Here is a 26,553-nt window from a genome sequence, read left to right as displayed (position 1 = left end):
ATTCCACAGAGCTGTGTAATAAAATAAAGGTATTCTTGATATCATTAAGATCTCAACTAACAGAACGCAACAAGGACATTTTGGTTTAGAGCTCAAGCTATATAAACCAGGTATGCAAATATATAAAAACAGTATACACAGTAAGCTTGTGCAACGTTTTGAATTATAACTTTGCGAAATGTTGGTAAAGCATAGTAAATCGCATCTAGAGATATTTTAAAACAGTTAATCCCGATTCAAACGAGCACAATATAAAGTGATGTATAGATCTTGAGATAATGTTTATGGACTGCAATGACATGCTATTTGACTAAAGCTGTGACTTCAGGGATCCGGTGGTGTCACAATGATGAGTACAGCAGTGATGATTCAGTATACGCCGGTAATCCGACCAGTAAAATGAATGGGAACTTGATCTAGGATAGAGTGAGTGGGTAGAGACCAATTGGGCACTGTTAAACAGTTGGAGCGCATTTTGGATTGGGTCGTTCGATCAGATTGACATGCCTAATGTTTAACGTACACTAGAGTAGGAGCAGTGTTGCCAAGTCCGCAGTTTTCCTGTGAAATTGGGCTACTTTTACAGTGTTGCCGCGGGATGTTTTTTATGTCCGTGGGGTTGAAGCGACCCCTATAATGTGATATTTATGTCCTGGAATGCAACTCCTTTTTACCAGGGGAAACCCACCAAAAAATTTGTATTTTACCCCACTGGGGGATCGTCCATGATTAGCAATTGGACTAGTTTTGGGCTAGTTTTGAGTAGCAATTGGGGCGGGCAAACACTGAGTAGGAGCGCTCAGCGCGGGACACATCAAACATTCAGGATTTGCATACTTATTCAATAAGATTGTAGATTAATCATTTAGAAATAACATTACCGCTTCATCGGATCATTATAGATGCTTTTGAGATGTAAAGGGAAATCGCTCTGAGAAACGACTGGGTGCGGCGGAAGGAATGACGGAAATATGGTGAGCAGAGCTGAATTTTAGTTTGTCTTTGTGGGGAATGTATGTTTGAAGCGGCAAGCTTGCCTCAATCAGTTGAATGTCCACGTTTCCCGGGGGGGAGGGAGAAAGCAGAGAAACGCATTCAATGGAGGCGTTGGAGCAGTTTGATGGAGGTGGCTGGGCAAATCTGTTGGTTTTTGTTGTTATGATTTGTTTGTGTTTGATGGTTATGTTGGTGTGTTTGTATGGCATTGTTCGTTGGAGCTTGATTTCCCTTGTTATGAGTTGAAAGTGGAGCCGGATTGGACAGGGCGGGACAAATGCCTGAAGAATTGTCGCTGGAACGGAACCAATGACTGCTGCTTATATATAGTCATAGCGGTGAATGACAGGACTGGATGATTAGGCTCCTCCCAAAACTGCGTTTGGGAACTTCATTTCATCTATTTGGTCACATTCACTACAATTTACTGCAGTTGCAACACAGACAGTTCAATTTCAGTGTTATCGGTTATCAGTTATATGTGTATGTTATGTGTGACAAAAGTGGCAAATGTAATTAATTTTTAGCTCTTTTCTTTTAAAGAGGGGAATTGAATCTAAAGATTGATTGATTTACTTGAGCTGATTCCAAATTTAATTAGTTTATACTTCATCAACAGTTCGTCCAGCGAATGTTAAAATCAGTATATCTTAAACAAATGATAATTTTACGAGCTGGGTAGCACAGGATCTGGGCAAAGTTAGATCACACGAAATACACGACCCAAGATAATGCTTATTTATAAATGAAACACAAATTTATTGATCTACTTTTAAGGTTACATGGAACTACTCTAATGAACACACATACACACATACAGTTTCTGAAGATGAGGATTAATGGAATTTGAATGAAGTCCCAAGGTTCTAGTATTGGTTGCTAGCTCTTAGATTGCACCAAGAGAATCACAAAAAAAGCAGAGATTTGTCTTATCTTTACTGCTTAAGATCAATTTGCCCCAGCTTCAGCAGATAGAAGATTTGTGTTTGTAATACTTGCATTTGCACTGAAAAGCGGGGTTCAGAGGAGTTGGAGATTCGCTTGTTGCCTCGTCTCAGGGAATCCCGCACCTCGGATTGGTTGCAGATCTTTTGTCTGGATAATGTCTTTGGGATTCACGTGGTAACGAAAGGGGTTTTCCTTGTAACTGTGGAAGTCGGTTGCCTTCGCTATGGATGGTGAAGCACTGGAAGTTCTTCTTAAGAGTTTCGTTGCTCGGCTTTAGACTTTGAAGTTTTGGCAGTCCACTGGCCCGACAGTGGAAATGCGGCTAATGAGGTTCTTGATCACTCGATGGTACAGCGTGTGAGCTAAAAGCCCCAGGGTGCGCAAAAGCAAAAACAAGCAAAGATCTTTCCGTGTCATATGGTTTTAAAGCGAGCTGATTTGGTCCCTCCCAGAAGCGGCTGTCCCAATCAGACGCTGTTGCAGGGCTTAGTCATGCCCCCTATTGTTCCTTTCCCGTGCATAAATTAAAATGCTGTTTAATTCATCACTGTGGAAGTGTCTTTGTGGGTTTTGGTAATAACTTCTATAAAGTTTCTTAACGTGCGTATGATTCCAGATTTCACCATTTCATTTATACCAAAGTAGTGCAAATAAAACGAGCTTTCATTCAACACTAAACTTTCCATATCTTACACATATTTAATGGCTTTATCTGCTAAAAGAAGTTCTAAAACATTGGTTAAAGTTGCACCGATTTGAAACACATCAAGCATATATATATGTATAAGACATAAAACATATTATTTGTGAATCTAGTTGCCCGTTCATACTTTTAAATAATTGTCTTTGAACTCACCTATATGAGTTCAAAAAGCGCACGTTTTTCTGGAATGTAGAGAAAGGAGGGGGAAAGTGGGGACAGTCCTGAGGTGTCTGTCGCTGGAACCTTTCAGATACAATGTTCTTTGATCTGTTGTTCAGTTAAACTTTATAGCTCTTCCTGTGAAAACATGAAGCCTGGTCAGCAGGGGACAATCAACCATTTGCTGGCATGGTTCTTAAAAAAAAGTTTTGATTCTTGGATTATCACCATTCTTGGTCTTATCACTGCTTTAGACGTCTCTTAAGACAATTGGGTGCCTTGGTTAATTTCCTTTGATCAATTTTACAACTTGCAAATGGTTAGGAGGGAGAAGCTTTAGATGTCTCTGGAATGTAGAGTTTCAACAGCTCACGTGGTGATTCACAGGTTTATTTGTGTCTGTTCGACAGGGTCCCTACACAAATAAACATATTTATATGTTTTACATGTGTTAAATATGTTGGTCTAAATAACTGCTAAAATAATTATTTTAACAAAATGTCTTGATTCTTTAGTTTTTTTCATGTTTTCATAGATGAGTCATTTTTGACCCATGTGTGTAAACTTGATGCAGTAACACAAAACCTAAGAAAAAAAGGAAAATATTAATTGTGGTCATTGTAAAAAGATATTTTGAATATTCATGGATCATGGAATTTAAAGATCACTGTATATTAAATGCTGAAATAAACTGATTTCAAAAGATTTAAAAAAAAAAAAAAAAAACCCAGCAAAGTATGAAATGTAATAGGAAATGAATACAGGTAATTTAAGACCCATGTTGTGCATTAGAAGGGATTTTAATGGCTTGTGCATCTAAGGGTTAATATCATAGTCATATTTATTTACCATTGGCTGTTATGGCCCTCTTCTATAAATGTTTTGGTAGCACTTTATTTTACAGTCCTGTGTTCCTTTACAGTATATTTACAGTATACACATGTACATACTATGTACTTATTATAGTAAATATATGTACTTATTATAGTAATTATAACTTGAATTAATTCATGTAGTTACCTTGTATTATATACACTGTAAGTACACTATAAGTAAATGTAAGTACATGAACTGTAAAATAAAGTGCAACCAATGTTTCTTACAAATGAACTCTGAAATAAAACTTAATGACAAATAATATAAAATAAAATTGCAGAATTAAAAGTCACATTTTTATTGTCAGCCATTTATTTTATAGAAACATCCAAATCACTCTTAAAAAAGTTTGTGATTATTTTATCTGGAATTCAGACATTAGTTCTGTTCATTCTGAATCTGTGTTTTCTTACAGGCGAATGGTGTTAAAGATTTGACTCCCAAAAATCAGAGTGACACCGGATGAAAGACTATCAGTGACTCATCCCCTAATAAGACTGAGACTGAGGCTGCCAATGAGACACCAGTCTCAATGTAGTATTAATTATTTTCATACTTTCATTGAAAGGGACAGTGAAGAGACAATTGGAAACTGGAAAGGAGGATCAGCTGAAACAAAGAAACATCGCTCACAGAGAAATAGTATTTCAGTATTAGGGACAAAATACTAGTGGAATTTACCTCAACAACAATTCAATTAATTCAAATGAAATTTTCACAGAGCAGCTGTCAGTCAGATAAAACACAGTCTATACTACCGATAATGGTAATGTCAAACCTTTATAGATTCAGAATTAGCATCTTGACACCACAAGTGTTTTTTTCTGGGCGTGCCATGGATTTGTTGTTAAAGGTTCAAATCCTGCAAGGGTTTGAATCTTAAACTCTGAATCTTAGGAACTGAGCCTGTAGCAAACTGCAGTGAAAAAAAAACACTATGGAGAAAAACCAGCAACAAATGCCAAAATGTGTTTTTGTAACCTATTTGTAATATATATGGAGAAAACCAGCAACAAATGCCAAAAATATGTGTTTTTGTATTGTTATATATTCCATAAGTATTACTTGCTTTTGAGTAAGTTTTTAATGTTTTTTGGAATATGTGTGTTTTTTATTAATTTTTATTACAATCTTCAAATGTTTCTTATAGGATTTAGAAGTGTCATCTCATCATGTTGCCTATTTTTGTAAATATTTTCAGAAAAGAGAGATTTTATATATACATTTGTAATTCTATATATGTTAGTTTTCTTTAACTTATCCAAATTTAAACACATATAAATGAACAATGGAGATGAAAGATTTGTGTTTGGTCATGTGACAACCAGTGCAATAATTATTTGATAAAATCATGAAATGTTTAAACAACTCTATGATATAAACTAAAAGAACTGATTTTTAAAAGCTTTTTTTCCCTTTATTGATGTGGCTGGTAGAGCTTATCCGGGAAAGATGAATTGATTATAATAGAAATAATAACTGTAGTAACTATTTTGGGGGAATTGTGATTACCATAGCTTGCTATATGATACATCAATGCATAAATTTTCTCTCTTTTTTTATGAATTTGTGCATTTTAATGTGACAGTAGCCTTCCAAAGACATTAAAACATGGTTAAGTAACCCATAATTTAAATAAATTTTGATCCAGTAGTTGATGCAATGTTGAAATGTTGACAAAACACGTCTTAAAATTGAAATAACTTTTATAAATCCAGTGGTCAAATATCTTTTCAAACATCTTTTCAAATATCAAGTATCTTTTCATTTTCTGTGTAATTACCAACCTGGTCTCATGACAAAAACGTACGTGTGGTAACTTTTTCACAAGACACAAAATTCGTACCGCCATGTATGTTTCGTGACATATTCGAAGTGAATGTCCACTGAGTGGTGCTAAAAGAGTGTTTGTTTGTTTTGTTTTGTTTTTTTTTCCCCTGGAACAGATGAATGTATATATGGTATGTTTTATGTGACATTGGTTTTGTTCGTCTCAACGCCGTTCTGACTTGTTCATTGAGAGGCGTTATAACCTGTTTTAAAATAATGTAGCATGCACTAGTCCCTAACCTACCCAATAGTATGAACAAAAGTGAATGTGACATAAAAACCAAATCACAAGCATGCCATTTTAGCTTGTTTTGATGTCTCATCTTTCATTGTGGGTCTCGTTTTTCATGGGATTCGTACCCAAGGATTCCACATCCTAAGCCTAATTCCATGCCAGCTGAGCTACCGCCCTACTGAAAAGACCAGCTACTTCCAGCTTAAACCAGCTAAGACCATCCAACCAGCTTAGGCTTGAAAGTTCACAATATTTACACAAAAAGTCACTATACAGTGAGTTTATCTTTCTTTTCTTAACAACAATCACAATTTCAGCCAGCAACACCATCAACAAAATCGCACATCCAGGTCAGCCCTGCTGCATTTTTAAAAGATGCGCAGTTCCAGGCTCGACCAACCACGGGGCACGTACTGGCGCGTTCAGTTAGGGCGGGGCCATCTGTGAGAACAACACACAGAGATGCATAGACACCACAAACATCTCAATGAAACATTAGTAATCTTTTATTATTTACCTGTAAAATACCACTTTGTCGTTGACCGTTAACCATGTCTCCGTCCGTTTCGCATTTGAAATCTGTTATGCAGGTCTTTGGTTTGATTGGCGGTTGGTAGCCAGCTTTAAGCTGCATTACTGCCACCTAATGGACTGGATTGTGGCACATGAAAAAAGCTATCTGAATTCTCTCTATTAACCTGTATTCTTATGGTAATTAGTTAAATGTATGTAAATTGATTTACATTTACATTTAGATTTAGTCATTTAGCACAGTCGTTCCCAACCACGTTCTTGGAGGCCCCCCAACACTGCAGGTTTTCCATGTCTCCATAATCAAACACACCTGATTCAGATCATCAGCTCATGAGTATATACTCCAAGACCTGAAATGGGTGTGTCAGACAGATGCAAAATGTGCAGTGTTGGGGGGCCTCCAGGAACGAGGTTGAGAACCACTGATTTAGCAGATGCTTTTATCCAAAGCGACTTACAAATGAGGATTTAAAAACGAATAATTATAATGAATATGTAAATAATAAATTATATAAATAATAATTATATTTTAAAGGTTTGATTATAATTTAAAAGTATTTTAACTTAAAAATAAATGTAAATGTTTAAGTTAATGATATAACTGGATGTCCACAATAATTATAAGGACTCTGTGGCTATTCATTGGAGCATTTAGTCAATATCACTCTCTGGCTGAATGTGCTCCTCTAGGTAGGCAAAAACAGGTAATGAATACATTAATTACTAATTACAGTTTTATTTATTTATTTATTTATTGGTGCTGCTAGTGGTGATGAGTTCACAAAATTAACAGAATTTATTGTCTGATGAGTTTAAGGATGTTCTGCCCAAGCCGTCAAACTGACCTTCCAAGTAAATGTTCAGATTTTGATTAAAGAATATACCAAGAATTTTTTTTTTTTTTTTTTTTTTTTTTTTCTTCAGCGGATTAACTTGCACAGATTAATTGTTCACAACAAGACTAGCATGCAATGGGCATTAATAAAGTAAATACAGTCAGGTTTGATTTCATGCTGACTTTAAGTGTTGAATGAGTTGAACGACATAGTCTGAGTTCCGCCAGGAAATGATGAACAAAAATCAACATTGATTCAATATTTGTCTTTTCAACACTGAAAAGCATTGAATTACCAACATTGATCCAATATTATTTAGCTACATATGCATCTGTCGGATAGCTGCGTTCACAGCTTGCCAGTACCGAATTAACTTATTTTTTGCACCTTATCGTGTGAGCGTGAGTGTATTTCTGATGAAACAAAAACAAGAAAATAAAAAGTTTAAACCTACCTCATTTAGCAGAAGAGGTGATTATCCTTAGTGTGCATCCTGACAGCGAGACACAGGAATTCATTCGCCACCGCCTCAATACCTTCACTGTGTGTTTTCTACCCGTTGAGTGTACATTGTACACTTGTTATTGCAATAGATTATGGGATTGAATGAATGCACTTGATAACGTATAGACTATTATGGTTTTGGACACCGCAATTGGCTGTGCCCTCAAATAGTGCAACACATTTCAGACTTAGTTTAAAAGTTTCCACACGGGCTACACTCTTAGAAAAAAAAAGGTGCAAAAGCTATTACTGGGGCAGTTACAAAAGGTACACCTAACTAAAGGGTTGATATTTTAAAAGGTACATACTAGCGCCTAGTGAAAGGGAATGAAAGGGAACATAAGGAAAATTTGGGAAACTAGTGTTACGATACCAGTATTTCAATATTCACACACACACACACACACACACAAAAAAATTAAAAAAAAAAAAATCACCTTGACCCCAATTTCAACTAAATTCAAACTTCAAGCTGATGATTTAATTTTAAGTAATTTAGGCCTGAGGCTTATTCACTTTTTGATGTGAAAGAGCTTTTACATTTGCCAAAAAATAGAACTATTTATATTAAAAACAAGCAAGTCCAGCCCGGATGAGAAAAAGTAACGCGAAAGTAAAGTAAGACATAATTTCCTGAAAAAAAAAAAATATAAGTAACACAATTAAGTAACTAGTAAATTTTTTAGGGGTGTAACATAATATTGTAATGCAATACTTTTGAAAATAACTTTTCCCAACACTGCTGTCTGTCTTTAGCTGTTTCCAGGACTGTTGCTAGTGGTGAGGAAGGTGGTTACAATTCTAGGGGCCCATGGCTGTTGGGGCCCCTGGCAATTTAAATCAACTGCCCAGGGTCAGCATGAAAGATTCTTGGTACAGTTGATGGACTGTCTGATTGGGTCACTGCTGTGTGTCATCACGAAAGTTGATCATTTTCATATTTTTAAGCCTTGCCAATTTAAACATTAAAGCAGTTTTAAAGGCATTAAATGGTTACTCCACCCCAAAATGAAAATTTTGTCATGTATCACTTACCCACATGTCGTCCCAAACCCGTAAAACCTCAGTTCGACTTCTAAACACAATTTAAGATATTTTGGATGAAAACCTGGAGGCTTGAGATTGTCCATAGACTGCCAAAAAAAATAACAGTGTCACAGTGGTCCATAAAAGGTCTGAAAGATGTGCAATACCTGGCTATATATATATATATATATATATATATATATATAGTATATATATAATATATATATATATGTATGTATGTATGTAGTATGTATATATATATATATATATATATATATCTATATGTATATAGATAAGAGAGAGAGATAGAGAGAGAGAGAAGAGAGAGAGAGAGATTGAGGGTTTGTTTGTAAGGTTGTTGGTGTTTGTTTTTGGAGTTTGTTTTTAAGAATAGTGTTTTTAATTGGGTTTTTTGTTTGATTATTTTGTTTATTGATTTTTTATTTAGGGAAGTACTCAATAAAACAACTAAAATGCAATTGTTATGAATACTTTTATTATCATTTTCTTTATGCATATTTTACTATAATACATCATATTTAAAATAGTATTTATTCTTTGATTCTTATATTTCTTAAATATATAGATGTACAGTATGTGTACTTTGATTAGTGTCATGGCTGCATCACCACCTCGGGTGTGCATTATATTCTAATAATTCAACGGCCCGTTGTCAAATATAGTCTTACCCTCTATTCCAGTCTGTTTATGTTAAAGGTTAATGTTTAACCCAGGAGTATTCTATTTTCAATATTTCCTTCCCACCGGAGGTCCCATCAGTATGGTAAGAATGGGGAAGAAGGCCCCTTAAGAAAAAAAATCATAAACTTTAACACATTTACATATAGAGTAGATCATACATTATGCATCGACCCAACACACTGTTATGGGGCATCAATTGGAACTATAATTTAGTTTTAATGGTACAAAGAAAAACCAAAAAAAAAAAAAAAAAAAAAAAAAAAAAAAAAACAACAAAACAACAAACAAAAAAAAAAAAAAAAACGAGAGTCAGTGGTATCCTAGAAAACTGTTTTTGTTTCCCCACATTCTTCACAATTATCATATTTTGTGTTCAGCAGAAGAAATAAACTTATTCTGGTTTGCAACAACATGAAGATGAGAAGCATTTTAATTTTTGGGTGAAATCTATTTCTGAGGAATTATCAATATTACAGCAGAAACAATCACTTATTTTTTCTCCTTTATTCTTCCCCCCTTTTTTCCTCTTTTTATCCCCTTATACTCAATCATTCTGTAGAGTTTACAACTGTGTGCGCTTCACACTCCAGACCAATCGGTGGCGGAAAGGCGGCTGTTTTTCACCAAACTGTCAAAAACCACGAGCCGAAGAATAACAGAAGAATCTGCGCTCCGTACCGATTTTTTCAAAACACAGAAGATTTGCCACGTTTTCAAAGCATTGAATCATTTACAAGTGAAGACGTTCATTCAACCCCACAGTAAGAATAGAAAAACCTGTAACGACAGAGTTTTATTGAAGATTGCAGTGAGCTCACCGTGAGAAATATGAGGGAACCAGGAACTCGTCATCCCGTGAAGCATGATGCCCTACCACCTTGCGAGCGAGTTTGTAATGTTTCAGCATCCAATTTTATTCTTGTATTGCCACACACACCGCCTAACCCCAACTGAAGATGGCCCCTTATCATTGGTATCAACCTCCCATATATTTTGGTCATTCACACACCATGTCGATTTGTCAATTACTAATACAACACCAGCCATTGCACGTATTTTAACTGATCCTGGGCCTTACTCCCACACCACCCCCACCGCGCCCGGTCAGCAACACCCACTCCGACCAAGTAGCTCAAGGACCAAACCCCCCATGAGACAGAGATATTCATTCACTGCTGCCCCAACTCTTAGCCACTCCACATTCCCCACCCACTGCCCTACCACACCCCAATCCACTGACATGAACCGGTAACTCGGCAAGGTCACCATGGAGCGGTGTGAATACATCACGTACCACAGACACAGTACCCCGTCGGATTGATGGGAGATGTTCTCTGCCACTGATTCTATCCAGACTACTCTATCAGTAGATCTATTAGTTGTAGTAAGATCAGAGAAGCGACACTAATTCAAGCCGCTACAATTCGGTTTTAGCCAAAAGACCGAACCCAACTGTGATCTTAGGTAACTGCGGAAGGCTATTGTGTTTAAGTTAGGTTATTTGTTAACATCAGGCGTATTCTGTTTTCAATATTTAACTCCCGACGGCGGTATTGTCATTATAGGCTACTGGGTAAGAATGGGGAAGAAGGCCCCTTAAGAAAAAAAATCATAAACTTTAACACATTTACATATACAGTAGATAATCATTATGCATCACCCAACACACTGTTATGGGAATCAAATGGAAACTATATTCTAGTTTTAATGGTACATAAAAGATTTTACTGAAAATAATGACTGAGGAGTCTTTCTCCAAATATTCAAAAAATAAAAAAAAAAACATAAGTCAGTGGTATCCTAGAACTGTTTTGTTTCCCACATTCTTCACCAATATCATAGTTTTGTGTTCAGCAGAAGAAATAAACTTATTCTGGTTTGCAACAACATGAAGATGAGAAGCATTTTATTTTGGGGTGAAATCTAAATTATACCACATTTGAGGAATTACAGTGTCAATATTATTACAGCAGAAACAATCACTTATTTTTTCTCCTTTATTCTTCCCCCCTTTTTTCTCTTTTATCCCCTTATACTCAATCATTCTGTAGGGTTACACTGTGTGCGCTTCACACTCCAGACCAATAGGTGGCGGAAAGGCGGCTGTTTTTCACCAAACTGTCAAAAACACGAGACGAAGAAAAAGAAGAGCTGCGCTCCGAACCGATTTTTCAAAACAGAAGATTTGCCACGTTTTCAAAGCATTGAATCATTTACAAGTGAAGACGTTCATTCAGACCAACAGGAAGAATAGAAACCTGTAAAGACAGAGTTTATTGAAGATTGCAGTGAGCTCATCTAGAAGATGAGTGATCCAGAACACGTCACAGTGAAGCATGATGATACTGAAGAACGAGGTTTGTGTTAATTTCTGTTTTTTTTTTTTTTCATTAAAGATGCTGTGAAACAGGTTATAAAACTTGAAATAATTTCTTCAGATTTTTTTCATTAAAGATGCTGTGAAACAGGTTATAAAACTTGAAATAATTTCTTCTGTAAAGAATATCTTCTTATGGACATTGATTGAATTAAAGTTATTAAAACTACGTAATTATCAGTAGTAACGTACAATGACATAAAGTTAGCTTAACGTTGGAAGTTCAATATTCGCAAATATAGGGACCGTCGAAGTTAAACGGGTGTACTCTTTTCTAACTTCAGTAGCATTTGAGGAGAATGACTTACAGTCATAAAAACAAATGTGTTCATCTAAGTGTCAAGTATAATGCACACCTTTTACTTTTTTATATTTATTAAAATAAACTGTAAATGATATGTAAAATATGCTACTTGTTCTCAGTTCCGAATGGGCTCAAGCGGAAAATATGCCATAATTTAAAGCTCATTAGCAATTTAGGAGAATGACTAACAATTTATAGTTGGTTTTGTGAATGTAAGTGATTCTCCTCAAATTATATTGAGCTTTAAATTATTATATATTTTGAGTTTGAGCCCATTTGGTACTGAAAAAGTTGAAATATTTACCATTTATTTTAATACTATATAAGGTGTGCATTATAGGTGACACCTACATGAACAGTTTACAGTTGTTTTTATGATTGTAGGTGATTCTCCTGAAATTATATTGAGCTTTAAATTATACGAGTCTAAGCCCATTTGGTAGTGAAAAGTAGATTTTTTTTTTTTTTTTTTTTTACATATGATTTATAGTTTATTTTAATAAATATCAAAAAATGAAAAAGGTCTGAATTATAATTGACACCTACATGAACAGTTTATAGATGGTTTTGTGAGTCATTCTCCTCAAATGCTATTGAAGTTAGAAAAGTGTATACCAATGGAGCATGTAACTTTAGAGACGGTCCTTAAAAAATAATGGCACAGATGATTGGATCTGAGTGGTGAGTTGCTGGAGTCTATGATGATATATTAGTTAAACAAAACAAACAATTCTGGCATAATTTATAGAGATGCACCGATTTCAATTTTCTAGGGCTGGTCTGAATACCATTTTTGGAGTTTCGAAGCTTCAGTAGTAATCAACACTGAATATTTGAAGCTTTGGTGGGAGGGGGCTGAACATATTCTTCTCTCAACACCACGTCTACACTGGATGCTGTGCTAGGACAAAATACAATAGAACCTATTTTGTTGTCTACACAGCGTGGCAGCAGGGCTCTAGACTAACTACTAACTTGTGCTGGTTGCACTGGTGTGCCTAACATTTTTTTCTTAGGTGCACCAGCACAAAAGTTAGGTGCACCCAAATTTTCGATCTCATTGCATTTAACACCGTGGTTTTACTTAGCTACCTTTTTTAATCGCAATATTGACTTGTAGCCTAAATGGTTAACTAACAATCTGCTTAACATAAAGTTCTTTATTTGAAGCACAATTCTACAAGAAAGGTAACTTACTAAAAAAGTGTTGGTGCTTAAAGAACTTCACTGAGCTGAAATGTAAACTTAAAACATCTCAAGATAAATGAAATAAAAAGAAGATATAAATTAAGTGTTTTAAGGGCTTCAAACTGAACATCTCATGGCTCAATGTCTTATGGACTATCCTCCGCTGCAGTCACATGCACCTTGGATGGCCAACTCCTGTAGTCAGGCCTTCTTGATCTTTGGCCTAAACCAGCTGGCCACACTCTCTCTAGCAGCAAAATCTTCCAGACTTGGCCCCTCTACACTGAGTCTTATCAGATCTTCCACTGTGTCTGAATTAAGGGATGCTCTAGTGTCTGATTTGAACAGCTAAGCAGTCCCTAAACAGTAGGCTTGGGTGGTAATATGGTATACTGCAGGATCTAAAAATAGCAACGGTAACAGTTTCAATACCGTCATACCGTCATAAAAAAACAAAAAACAATGCACTCATATAGGGGACAAGGATTAAATATTAAATATAATATATTTAATGCCTAAAAATGCGTATGCGTGGTTGTCATCATGTGACAGCGTGGAGGAGAAAGAGAGAAAGGTGGAAAGATGGCGTTTCGCACCGAGTGACCTGGTCTCGAAAAAGAACACAACTTCTGCAGTTTGGCAGTATTTCGGGTTTCAAAGGGAGAGGCAGTAAATACGTGCAACAAAAAGGTGACCGCGAGAGATGGAAATACCTTGAACCTAAGGTCGCATATACAAAACCACCATCCACTCACTGCTGCGAGGATGGACCCGAGTTCACTCAGTGCAACAGTTTCAACGCCTCCCGATGCAGGACCAACAACATCTAGGTCCACCGCCAGTACACAGCCGGGCGTTTTTCCCCAGATGTCACAAGTGGCACGAAAGTACCTGTGCGTCTGTGGCACAAGCACACTATCGGAGCGGGTTTTCAGCACCGCAGGTAAAGTTGTGGGTCCACAACGTGCCCTGTTAAAGCCGGACAAAGTAAACATGCTGGTTTTTCTAGCAAAACATCTTGACTAGATTTGATGCCACTTGCCATTCGTTCCTATTCGCACTGTTTATTTTTATTTATTTAATTGATTGAGGTATTTTTATTTCATTTTTGTTAAAAACAATGTTGGAAAGAAGAAGTTTTTATTTAGGCCTATTGCTTTGCAATAATTTTTATAATATGGATGTTTATGTTAATTCAACTCTGGTTGACTGTTATGGGTCACTTTTTTATAAGCTGCTCTTTGCTATTAAAAGTTGTTTGGGCGGTGTGATTTAATTTAATTTGTGTGCGCGTCTCTGCGCGAAAACTGTTCTGGATGTTTATGTTAATTTAATTCTGTTTGACTCTTGTATTTGCACTTTTTTATAAACTGCTATTTGTTGATAATAAAAGTTGTTAATGTTGTTAATATTGTTGTGGATGTTATTTTGTTATTGTTTCAGTATTAGTGTTTAGTATTCAGTTTCTGAATGGTTTAGGCACAAGCCAACAGTTTGGTGACGCTGTCTGAGCCTTACGTCATTTTTTTTAATTATTCACCGTAATACCATATACCGAGGTAAAATAGGGAGGAGGTTTGACGGTATCAAAATTTGGATACCACCCAAGCCTACTAAACAGCTTATACTAAAATAGTTTAGTTTGTATGTAATAGGAAATTGATTATATTTTGTTTAGTTTTTTCATTAAGTTAATTTAGAAAAAAAGTTTGGAGAATTTTTTTGTTTGTTAAATATAAGTTTTACAAACCCGATTCAAAAAAAAGTTGGGACACTGTACAAATTGTGAGTAAAAAAGGAATGGAATAATTTACAAATCTCATAAACTTATATTTTATTCACAATAGAATATGGATAACATATCAAATGTTGAAAGTGAGACATTTTGAAATGTCATGCCAAATATTGGCTCATTTTGGATTTCATGAGAGCTACACATTCCAAAAAAGTTGGCACAGTGTTTCCAGGCCCCCAAAACATTGTTATAATGTATTGTTGTGTAAATGAATGTCCATAAAACGACTAAACTAACTTACACATTCCAAAAAAGTTGGCACAGACAGATTTTGACTATAAATATACTATATATAAATCTTTAACTGTACATAATCTAAATAAATACAGACTACACGAATGCTTCACATAATACTATACTTATACAAAACCAACCTAATGTCAGATTTGACTTTAAATACTATATATAAATGTTAACCTATGCATAAACTAATTATATAAAAAGCTACACATAAACACTGTACCTATACACAAACTAACCTACATATTTGAATATGAATATACTATATATAAATGTTTACTTATACATAGACTGAAAAGGAAAAATAAATATTATACGAATGCTTCCTGTAATACTGTACATGTGCAAAGAGAAACATTTTAAGTCAAGTAGCTGGCTGAGGAATAGTGCAGGATGATTTGTAGTGTATGAGCATGTAAACACATATTTGAGTCTTTTGTGGTATTATGTAAACACAGCAGTGTGTGTGAAAAGTGTCTAGTGCGCATAGAGGAGAATTTCTATATATATATATATATATATATATATATATATATATATAAACGGATATGTTTAATCTAAAACGGATTGTTTGACTGTTTTTCTGTGATGTGGAAAGGTGTGGGGGTGGGGAGGTGTGATGGTCCATGTTTGTGGAGGTAGGGGGTTTGTGTGGGGTTTCAAAGGAGGGTGGGATGATTTGTGTTCAGGGCTCTCACAACCTGGGGGAAAAAGCTGTTGAGCAGTCTGGCGGAGCGGGTTCTGATGCTCCGGTAACGTCTTCCTGATTGTAGGAGCTGGAAGAGACTGTGGGAGGGATGGGCGGGGTCCTTCACGATATTGTTGGCTTTGCTGGAACATTGTGTATGGAAAATGTCTAGGATGGAGGGGAGAGGGGCACCAGTGATCTTTGCAGCTGTATTCATTGTCCACTGGAGGGTCTTGCGGTCTACTGTACTACAGTTCCCGTACCAGACAGTGATGCAGCTGATCAGCATGCTCTCTATGGTAGAGCTGTAATCGGGCCTTAATCCCGTACCAGACAGTGATGTAGGCCCGACAAGTACATTTTGATTTACAGCTTTTTACAGCTGAACCCGTTTACAGCCCAACATTATTCAAATGTGCGCACGCGCACACAGCTATTTTGCCTTTTGCGTTTTTTGTCCAGAATCAGTTATTTATACATGTTTTAACATAATTTATTCATCACTAACGTAGCTATAGGCCATTTGGAAGTTGTAACAAAGACATAAAATAAGTCCTCTGTAATATCGTAACATCTCAGCACTCTACATAGGCCTAGGCATAGGCTCATTCAGCCTATAAATAGGCCAACGCACCAATAAAAACGAGTCTTTCTTAACAAATTAAATTAATATATATTCTAAATTAAGATGGTTATTTGGCAATAACGAAATTAAGATAAAGTCTCCGTCGGATTTGCTTCGCCACTAGCAGCTGAAATTTAACAAAAGAATAATGGCAACATTAGCCTATATATTCTGTCTACATTATGCATTTAAGAATCAATTAATATTTAGTTATAATTTGAAAAACCTTTACTCTCCAAGATTAGGCTGCCTACATGTTTTTGTGGAGGAAAATTATTGAATCCACTGTAGATGGCTTCAGCGCTTACCGATGGTTCTTCCAGCAATATAACCCACTGGCTCATTATTCTCATTATAAACACAGTCAAAACCTTTCCACACCTCAAACTTTGCTTTAGTTGCTGATGCAACCAAAACGTAATCGCCAGAGGCAAGCCTCCGTTTCACCTACTCAGCATCAATTTCGCATCTTTCTTGCGCTAATTGAAACACATCACATGACTGCTCATTCACAAATGGAGCACAAAGCCCAAGCCCGGCCCGAGCCTGTGTAAAATGATATAAATTAAGCCCGAACCCGACCGAACTAGTCAGGTCCCATCGGGTCCCGTCAGGTTCGGGCAAAGATCTTCAGCTCTACTCTATGGTTCCTCTGTAGAAAGTGGTCAGGATAGGTGGAGGGAGAATTGCTCTTTTCAGAAAGTGTAGGCGCTGTAGTGCCTTCTTGTAGAGTGACATGGTGTTGGTGGTTCAGGTGAGATCCTAAGTGATGTGCACCCCCAGGAATTTAGTGCTGCTGACTCTCTCCAGAGTCGAACTGTCAATGGTCAGTGGGGGGTGTTTAACAGAGGTCCATCACACCCTGAAGTCCATCACAACCTCCTTTGTCTTCTCCACATTGAGGTAAAGGTTGTTAGTGCCACACCATTCAGCAAGCTTTGTCACTTCCTGTCTGTAGTGTGTTTCATTGCTGTTGCTGATGAGACCTACCACAGTTGTGTCATCTGCAAACATCTGCAGTGCAGTCGTGGGTCTTGGGTCTAAATTATTAAAAAATGTTCAAATCAAATAATGTTGGTGCGAATAAAACAAAGATGCAAAGTGTTTCATTCGTCCAATAATTATTATTATTTTTTTTTTAAATTAGGGTAATGATTCACATCTATATTTTTTTACTGGAGCCAATGAAAAATAAATAACTATTGGCTCAAGTTAAAAAAAATATAGATGTGAATCATTACCCTAAATTTTTTTAATTGGATGAATGAAACACTTTTTTTCAGTGTGCTAAAGCAGGTGATTTTTAAAACAAATTAAGTTGATGTAATTTTAAGGTAAAATAAAAATAAAAATCTTATACAGAACTGACGTTTACTTCTGGCTTTTCAAACGTGTATGCAAGTTCTACTAAAAAAAAAAAAAAAAAATTTCAGTTTTGTCACAGTTTAGTCTGTTCCTTTTCTCATCCAACACGCGACAAGTTGAGCTGATCATCCCTTCACTTGTCTACGCTTGTGCAGGTACAGTATGCTCGCGGAACTTCACTGAGCGCAGGAAAGGCTCTTATTTGTGCGCCAGTACACCAACGGCTGTTCGCTTCCTGCTATCTGTGCCTCAGACATGTAGCTCTGCACTTACAGTGCTGAACGGCTGCCCGCGTGCTGCGCACAGATTTCAAAATACTTCCACATAAATGATATGATAGGGAATGATTACAATGTAGTCGTGCACACGGGTGCACTTCCGGAAAAATGGGTCGAAAAAAAAAACCAAAAACCGTCCGGTTCCGATTTATGGTCGGTCAACCGGTGCATCCCTAGTCAGTGCTATGGGATGGTAGTCATTTAAACAGGACACAGGGGATTTCTTTGGTACCAGTATGATGGTTGTGGATTTGAGACATGTGGAAATGACTGCCTGGCTCAGCAAGGTGTTGAAGATATCTGCATTCTGCATATTAACCCGTGAATAAAAGTGGTTGAGTGCATCCTGGAGTGATGTGTCGTAGGGTTGGGCTGATAGACGATGCCATTGTCCATTGCCGAAGGCTGATAGACATCATGATGTTGGTTAGGCTGATAGACGATGCCATAACCCCCCCCTGCCCTTTTTGAATTCACAATCGTTTTTTTAGTTAGTTTCACTATCACTTTCGAGATTCGCACTCGCACATACTCTGTTTATACTATGGAGCAGCAGTACTTACCACACATTTTACAAGATTATATGTTTGTCAGTGGTACTGAGGATCTGCAAATCATTTCTTTAAGGTTGCGTGGTTGAAGTCACTGGTTTTTATGAAAAAGCCGTCTGGGTTATTTGTTTTTGTTTGCTGATGGCGCTGTACAGCTTGCGAAGCGCATCCTTCGCGTTAGCACATGGACATTAGCCGCGCTTCCACTGTCGGACTTAAAGGGGGCGAGCTAGTGCGTGCCAGGGCCAGTCACGTTTCCACTGTCACTTCCGGGGCTTGATCGTGCCTCGTCGGGGCTTCCTCGGGGCCAACGGCCAGGGTTTTTTTGCACCGACGAAAACCTTGGGCCAAAGCGGGCCAGCTGGGGCTAGAGGAGTGGTTATGAACAAAGGTGGAGTTTCTGGGGATTTGGAGATGGGCCAAACCGTTCATTTCAGAAAGATAACAGCTATAACATAATAAAAACTTTTAAAAATAAGCTGAGCTCAAAACTCACTTTCAGTCAGCAGCGAGTGTTTGAAATAACGCGATCCGATGTGGATTATATTCACCATAAAAGGCAGAAATATTTATAAGCGATGCAAAAGACTATTCACGCTAAACAGTAACGTTACCATAATAAACATGGTAAATGCAACCACTTGGAGAAATCAGACTTTCAGATATCTTCAACTGTGGCTACAAATAAACAGAAACAGACTCAACTGAATAAGCAGGCTATTTTCGTAAGCGTTTAAAATAAATAAAATAGAAATACATTATTTCTGTGTGATTAATTTTGAGTCCTGATAAATTGCTTCATTATGCTCAATATCACTTATAGTAAAGCATTGATGCTTTTGAATTTGAATATTTAACAAAGCATGCAAACAAAAGGCAGCTGTTATCATGTTCGTTTTGTGATCGCGCTAGTTCCAGTGACTTATTTCTTAGTTTTCTAATAACTTCTCTTCGTTGGTGAAATGATGGGGTTGCATGACGTTGTTCCGTAGAAATAGGAGCACAGAGGATGCAGTATGCACAGTGCTGCACTCTGCACTCACACACTTGGACCATAACAACACGTATGTTAGGATGTTGTTTGTTGACTTCAGTTCAGCATTTAACACCTTTTTTCTTTTGAAGCTGACCACATAATTTGGTGAAATGGATATTAACACCTCCCTCTGCAACTGGATTATGGACTTTCTGACCAACAGGCCTCAGCGTGTTAGGTCAGGCCACACCCACTCCACCACCATCACACTTAACACCGGCGTACCACAGGGCTGTGTGCTGAGCCCAATCCTCTACTCCCTTTACACCCAAGACTGCAAGCCTGTGCATGGATCCAACTCCATCATTAAGTTTACAGATGACACCACAGTGATTGGCCTCATCAGTGACAACGATGAGACTGCCTACAGGGAAGAGGTAAAGTACCTGGCCACATGGTGCACTGACAATAACCTGCTCCTTAACACCAGCAAGACAAAGGAGCTCATTGTGGACTTCAGGAAGAAGAAAGGAAGCACGCATGACCCCATCCACATTAACAGGATGGTTGTTGAACGTGTCTCCAGCTTCAAGTTCCTGGGAACCACCATCTCAGAGGACCTGTCCTCGATTATAAAACACCTCCAGCCTGGTCAAGAAGGCTCACCAGCGCTGCTTCTTCCTCAGGACACTGAAGAAGAACCAGCTGTTTTTAGCCATCCTGGTGAACTTCTACCGGTGTGCGATCGAGAGCATCCTGACCAGTTGCATCACAGTCTGGTATGGAAACTGCTCAGTGGCTGACCGCAAGGCACTGCAGAGGGTGGTGAAAACGCATCACAGGGACACCACTTCCTGCATTTGAGGATATCCAGAGGAAACGCTGTCTACGTCGAGCTTGCAGTATTCTCAAGGACTCTTCTCACCCTGACAACAGACTGTTTAACCTCCTGCCCTCCGGGAGGCGCTTCAGAAGCCTCCGGACAAGGACCACAAGATTCAGGAACAGCTTTTTCCCTAAAGCTGTCTCCTTGTTGAACTCTGCCCTCTGACATACATGGACAACAAGATTCAGGAAAAGCTTTTTCCCTAAAGCTGTCTCCTTGCTGAACTCTGCCCAGTTATTTATTTATTTACAACAAAAAACAGTAAACTTGTTATTACTTGCACTACTGTCTGTTCATCCAGAAACACTGAGTAATCCATTTGCACACTGAAATATTTTCTATGCACTTTACTATCCATTGCACTAGTGTAAATGATGTTCATAGTTCTGCCTATAGTGTACATACACTTTACATATTTCATCTGTATAGTATGTTCATAGTACACCTATCTGTATATCATGCTGATAGTATTTAAAATCTGTAAATTATGTCCATAATACTTATCTGTATATTTATTGTACATGTTTTGTGTATTCTATATTCTGTACTTCCTGCTTATTGCACTTCTGGTAAGATGCTAACTGCATTTCGTTGCCTTGTACCCTACATGTGCATTGACAATAAAGTTGAATCTAATCTAATCTAATCTAATCTAATACCGTCAGTGGGCGACACCGCGGCCTCAGGTTCGGCTTCAGCAGCAGACATAGGCCTCTTAGCTTCTCCGTAGTCTCCAGCAAAAGCTGTTGTTCATACACACTGCTGATTTCCAAAAGGCTCTGTTGACCGTAGATGTGTTTTTCTGAGTGTTTATCTGATGATTTTGCAGTGGGGTGAGACTGTTTGAAGTAGGACTGGGCAATATGATGATATAAATCGGATGGACAAAATTAAAAGTATATCGATTCATATTGTGCTCTATCGTTTATTTCGTGGTGCCGCAAAATACATTGTTTACGGCAACACGTTTTCATTATTTGAATGATGGCAGTCTTACATGCATTACATGGGGATGCAGGCAGACGCGTGAATAACAGCATGCGCGCGCTCACGTCACGTTGCTGTGCGCGTGTTCACGAAAACGCAATGCTTGTAAGCACGCCAGTTTAAAGCAACTGATTTTAGGCCATTGAAACAAAAACAAAAGAGCTATATGTGCGCACTGTCTCTGTTTCTTTGTGAGAGGAGTGCTTAAGCCGGGGCATTAGCTCCTAATAGAGCTTGTGAGCATTTTTGCCGCTTTATTGGCTTTGAACGATTGTATAAACACTTATATGCGTACAAATGCAAGTATCCTCATGAACACTGTCATTTAGGTCTTACGGGAATATAAACAGATGCGAGAGGGAGCGCATATGTAACAGTATATTGGATCCGGACTTCGGTCTTAAAGGGGAAGCTGTCCAATATTCGTCCTGTTATTCATGAAAATCTTTCACTGCTCTTGACTAAATCACTTTTGTAACTAGAATAAAAAGAAAATAAATAAATAATGCTAATGACTATGCGCATATATATATATATATATATATATATATATATATATATATATATATACGTATTTATATGTATATATGTGTGTTTATATATATGTGTGTGTGTATGTATATGTGTATATATATATATATATATGTATATATATATATATATATATATGTGTGTATATATGTATATGTTGTATATATATATTGTATGTATATATTTATATGGATGGGTGGATATAACTTACACAGTGAAGACTAATTCATTTACACACAATGTTTTTATTATTTATTGTTGTAGTTTTTGTCCTATGGCTTGTAATTAGTCTCTTGTTCTCATTTCATCACTGACTGTTTATGTATCTCCAGAGCGCTTGAGTTTTATTTTTGTTTTATTTTTTATTGTTATTTTCTTGCATTAGTTTGATATTGACATTGGTGACAAGGATTAATAAACAGCCCTTTAGAAAAGCTGGAGATTTGTCACTCACACTTAAATGTATGGCATATTGCACATAATCACAATTCACAATATTAACTGAAGCCAAAATGTACTTGTATCTACAAACACAGATTAAAATTTGTGAACGGGGTTTCCCTTTTTTTAATTTATTTTTTTTTTTTTGCACTTTGCTTTTACAAATGTAATGAAAGAGCCTGGAAAATATATCTAAGTAAATGTTTCAATGTTCTCTTTAAAAGTAAAAGAAGTAAAAGTCAACAAAATTAATAATACTTAAGTAAAAAATTCACTAAAATTTTTTTTTTTTTTTTTTTTTTTATGAAGTATTCAAATTTGTTGATGGGTTTTTGTTAAATGTGTGCCAAAAACATCACAATTAAAAAAGCCAAAGACTTAAACTACTTCAGTATGTGTGCATTGAATTTAATAAGAGTTTTAAAATTTGAGTTGAATTACTGAAATTAACTTTTCTACAACATTCTAATTTGAGATGCACCTGTAAGTAGTTAAATGTACTTACACATCAGCTTTTATGATGCGAGATTAACATAAGCACAATCCACTATGAACATCTTTGTAATTCGCATCAACCTTTTCAAACTTGATGAATTGTGATTTTATGTTCAAGTGGTGTGTGTGTAAGGAACTGAAAGCAAGCAGAATATGGCTATTTTTAAAGAAAGCAGTGCCATCTGCTGTTAAAAACTAAGATCAGAATTGATTCAAGAGAGGATTGCGATACCTTTGGAAAATCTCAGAAACGATGCAGAATCATTTCTCGATTTACTATGCATCAATTTATTGTCCCAACCCTACTAATGATTGAGGACTTACATATATTAGGCATTTATGAAATTATTAATGGCTCTTACCCTCTCCAGACTCCACACTAATAACCACACCACAAGCCCGAGTTGTCCCACTTTACACCAAGGTATTTGGCGGGCCAAAAAAACCTAGCCATTGGCCCAGAAGAACACTGGAAGTGACATTGAAAACATAACTAATAGTTTTGTATAGCAAATGTCTTTCCCTTTACATTTTTATCATTCATTGATTCATTTATTGTGATTTGCTTAAAATGCAACTTCTTTACTCTCCTTTCAGACCTGATGGCAGAGAATAAGGAAGGTAAAGAACTGAATGAAGGGGAAGAAAATAATCATGTCATAAGTTGCTCACAGAAGGAAAGAGAATTTGTAAGGAAAAGAAGAGCCAACAAAATCTTCACTTGCCCTCAGTGTGGAAAATCATTCCCATACAAAAGCAGTCTTGAAGGTCACTTGAGAATCCACACTGGAGAGAGGCCACACGCATGTGATCAGTGCGGCAAGAGATTCACACTAAAAGGGACTTTAATGAAACACATGAACATCCACAAAGGAGAGAAGCCACACACATGTGGTCTGTGTGGAAGCAGTTTCACACTAAAAAAGAATCCTTAAGTATCACATGTTAATCCACACAGGAGAAAAGCCACACACATGTGATCAATGTGAGAAAAGTTTTGCACTTAAAGGAAGCCTTAATGAACACATGAAAATCCATACTGTAGAGAAGCTACACACATGTGATCAGTGCGGGAAGAGATTCACACACAAAATAACCCTTAAGAAACACATAAAAATCCACACTGGAGAGAAGCCACACACATGTGATCAGTGTGGGAAGAGTTTCACACGAAAAGAAACGCTTAAGGATCACCTGAGAATCCACACTGGAGAGCCTCTTCACACATGTGGTCACTGCGGGAAGAGTTTTGTACATGCAGTCAGTCTTAATAAACATCTGCGTTCTCATATTGGAGGTCCTCAAAGATCCTTTAACTGTGATCAGTGTGGTAAAAAGTTTAGTTGGGCACAATCCCTGAAGGAGCACATGATCATTCATACACAGGAGAAGCCTCATGTGTGTTCTTTGTGCGGAAAGAGTTTTTCACGACTGTATACTTTAAAAATACACCAAAAACGACACAGTAGTGTGAAGAGTCATACGTGCTCTGATTGTGGGAAGTCCTTTTTTACAGATGGTCAAATGAAGCTGCACCAAAGAATTCACACTGGAGAAAAACCTTACAAGTGTTCACAGTGTGACAGTAGATTCAGTCGGGTAGAGTCTCTGAAAACACATGAGAAGATCCACACCGGAGTGAAGCTGCACATGTGTGGTCAGTGCGGGAAGAGTTTCACACTAATAGGAAACCTTAATGAACACATGAAAATCCACTCTGGAGAGAAGCCGCACGCATGTGATCAGTGCGGAAAGAGATTCACACACAAAGGAACTCTTAAGAAACACATAAAAATCCACACTGGAGAGAGGCCGCACACATGTGATCAGTGTGGGAAGAGTTTCACAGTCAAAGAAAAGCTTCAGTTACACATGAATAGCCACACTGGAGAGAAGCCGCACACATGTGATCAGTGTGGGAAGAGATACACACTAATAGGAACCCTTAATGAACACATGAAAATCCACACTGGAGAGAAGCCACACACATGTGATCAGTGTGGAAAGAGATTCACACACAAAGGAACTCTTAAGAAACACATAAAAATCCACAGTGGAGAGAAGCCGCACACATGTGATCAGTGTGGGAAGAGTTTCACAGTCAAAGGAGACCTTCAGTTACACATGAATAGCCACACTGGAGAGAAGCCGCACATATGTGATCAGTGTGGGAAGAGATACACACAAAAAGGAACTCTTAAAGAACACATAAAAATCCACACTGGAGAGAGGCCGCACACATGTGATCAGTGTGGGAAGAGTTTCACACAAAAATTTTTTCTTAAGAAACACATAAAAATCCACAGTGGAGAAAAGCCGCACACATGTGATCAGTGTGGGAAGAGTTTCACAGTAAAAGGAAACCTTAAGTTACACATGAATAGCCACACTGGAGTGAAGCCGCACACATGTGTTCAGTGTGGGAAAAGTTTTACATTAAAAGGAAACCTTAAGATACACATGAAAAGCCACACTGGAGAGAAGCCGCACACTTGTGATCAGTGCGGGAAAAGTTTTACATTAAAAGGAAACCTTAAGATGCACATGAATATCCACACTGGAGAGAAGCCACACGTGTGTTCTTCATGTGGAAAACATTTTACATGGCTGCACGCTTTAAAGGTACACCAGAAGACACATACCAGTGTGAAAGCAGTGTGAAAAAACATTTGCTACAGCGGACAAATTTTAATGTCTCCAGAGAATTCACACTGGAGAAAAGCCTTTTAAGTACTGACACAATGATAAGCGGACATGTGAAACCAAATTAGAGATGATCCACATTGGAGATCAGTTGTATCTGTAGGTATCACTAAGTGTAGTGCCATTAAGTATAGTTCTTGTTCAGATACATTTTCAGGTTAAAATGTGCATCAAGACCATCAGTTTCAAGTGTTGAGATTGAATTTAATTCAAAGTTTGTTCCTTCAAAAGGTATGATATTTAAGTGTCACATGTTGTTTTTCATGTACAGAAAGTTCTTGGCTCCACATTTACTATGTGCAAATGTAAGATAAACGATCAAACTAACTGGTTTCTTCTTTGTTTCTCTCCTTCACGTTTTATTGGACACGTTGTAAGTCAAAGAAAGATATATCTTATTTGTGTTCATTTTGTTTACCATTGAAATACCATTTATTGACAAAATTGGTAACTAGTTTTACCAACAGCTTTTCGTGATGGGGACAAAGAAAAAAAAGAAGAATGAAGGAAAAACTATTTTTGCTTTCCCCCAATGAAGCTTGCACTTTTGGGTCCTCACTATAAAATTAGTGTTCCCTTGGAAAACTCTTGCAAGTGATTGTATTATTTCTCAGTCCAACTCTCTAAACATTAGGCCATGGCTTCCCAGATTTCCTAGATTTACTGTCCTCTGAAAATGATGTTTCATTATCAAGGTTCGGGAGGAGCACGTCAGATACTTAATTAGCACAGGTGGAGCACACTTAAGATAACACTAGGGTATAAATACAGCTG

The 26,553-nt window shown here is 37.2% G+C and overlaps 1 protein-coding gene across 1 annotated transcript; it reads left to right on the top strand.

The window, feature by feature from the left end:
• Positions 1-11,449: 11,449 nt before the first annotated feature.
• Positions 11,450-26,106, top strand: LOC109096672 (oocyte zinc finger protein XlCOF6-like). The gene is made up of 2 exons (XM_042749207.1): positions 11,450-11,706; positions 23,674-26,106. The coding sequence occupies exon 2, from the start codon at positions 24,019-24,021 to the stop codon at positions 25,735-25,737; it is 1,719 nt and encodes a 572-aa protein (XP_042605141.1). The 5' UTR covers positions 11,450-11,706; positions 23,674-24,018; the 3' UTR covers positions 25,738-26,106.
• Positions 26,107-26,553: the final 447 nt, after the last annotated feature.

This window comes from Cyprinus carpio, chromosome B22, assembly GCF_018340385.1.
Source record: "Cyprinus carpio isolate SPL01 chromosome B22, ASM1834038v1, whole genome shotgun sequence".
Classification (NCBI taxonomy): Eukaryota; Metazoa; Chordata; class Actinopteri; order Cypriniformes; family Cyprinidae; genus Cyprinus; species Cyprinus carpio.
This window is presented reverse-complemented; position numbering and strand designations above follow the sequence as displayed.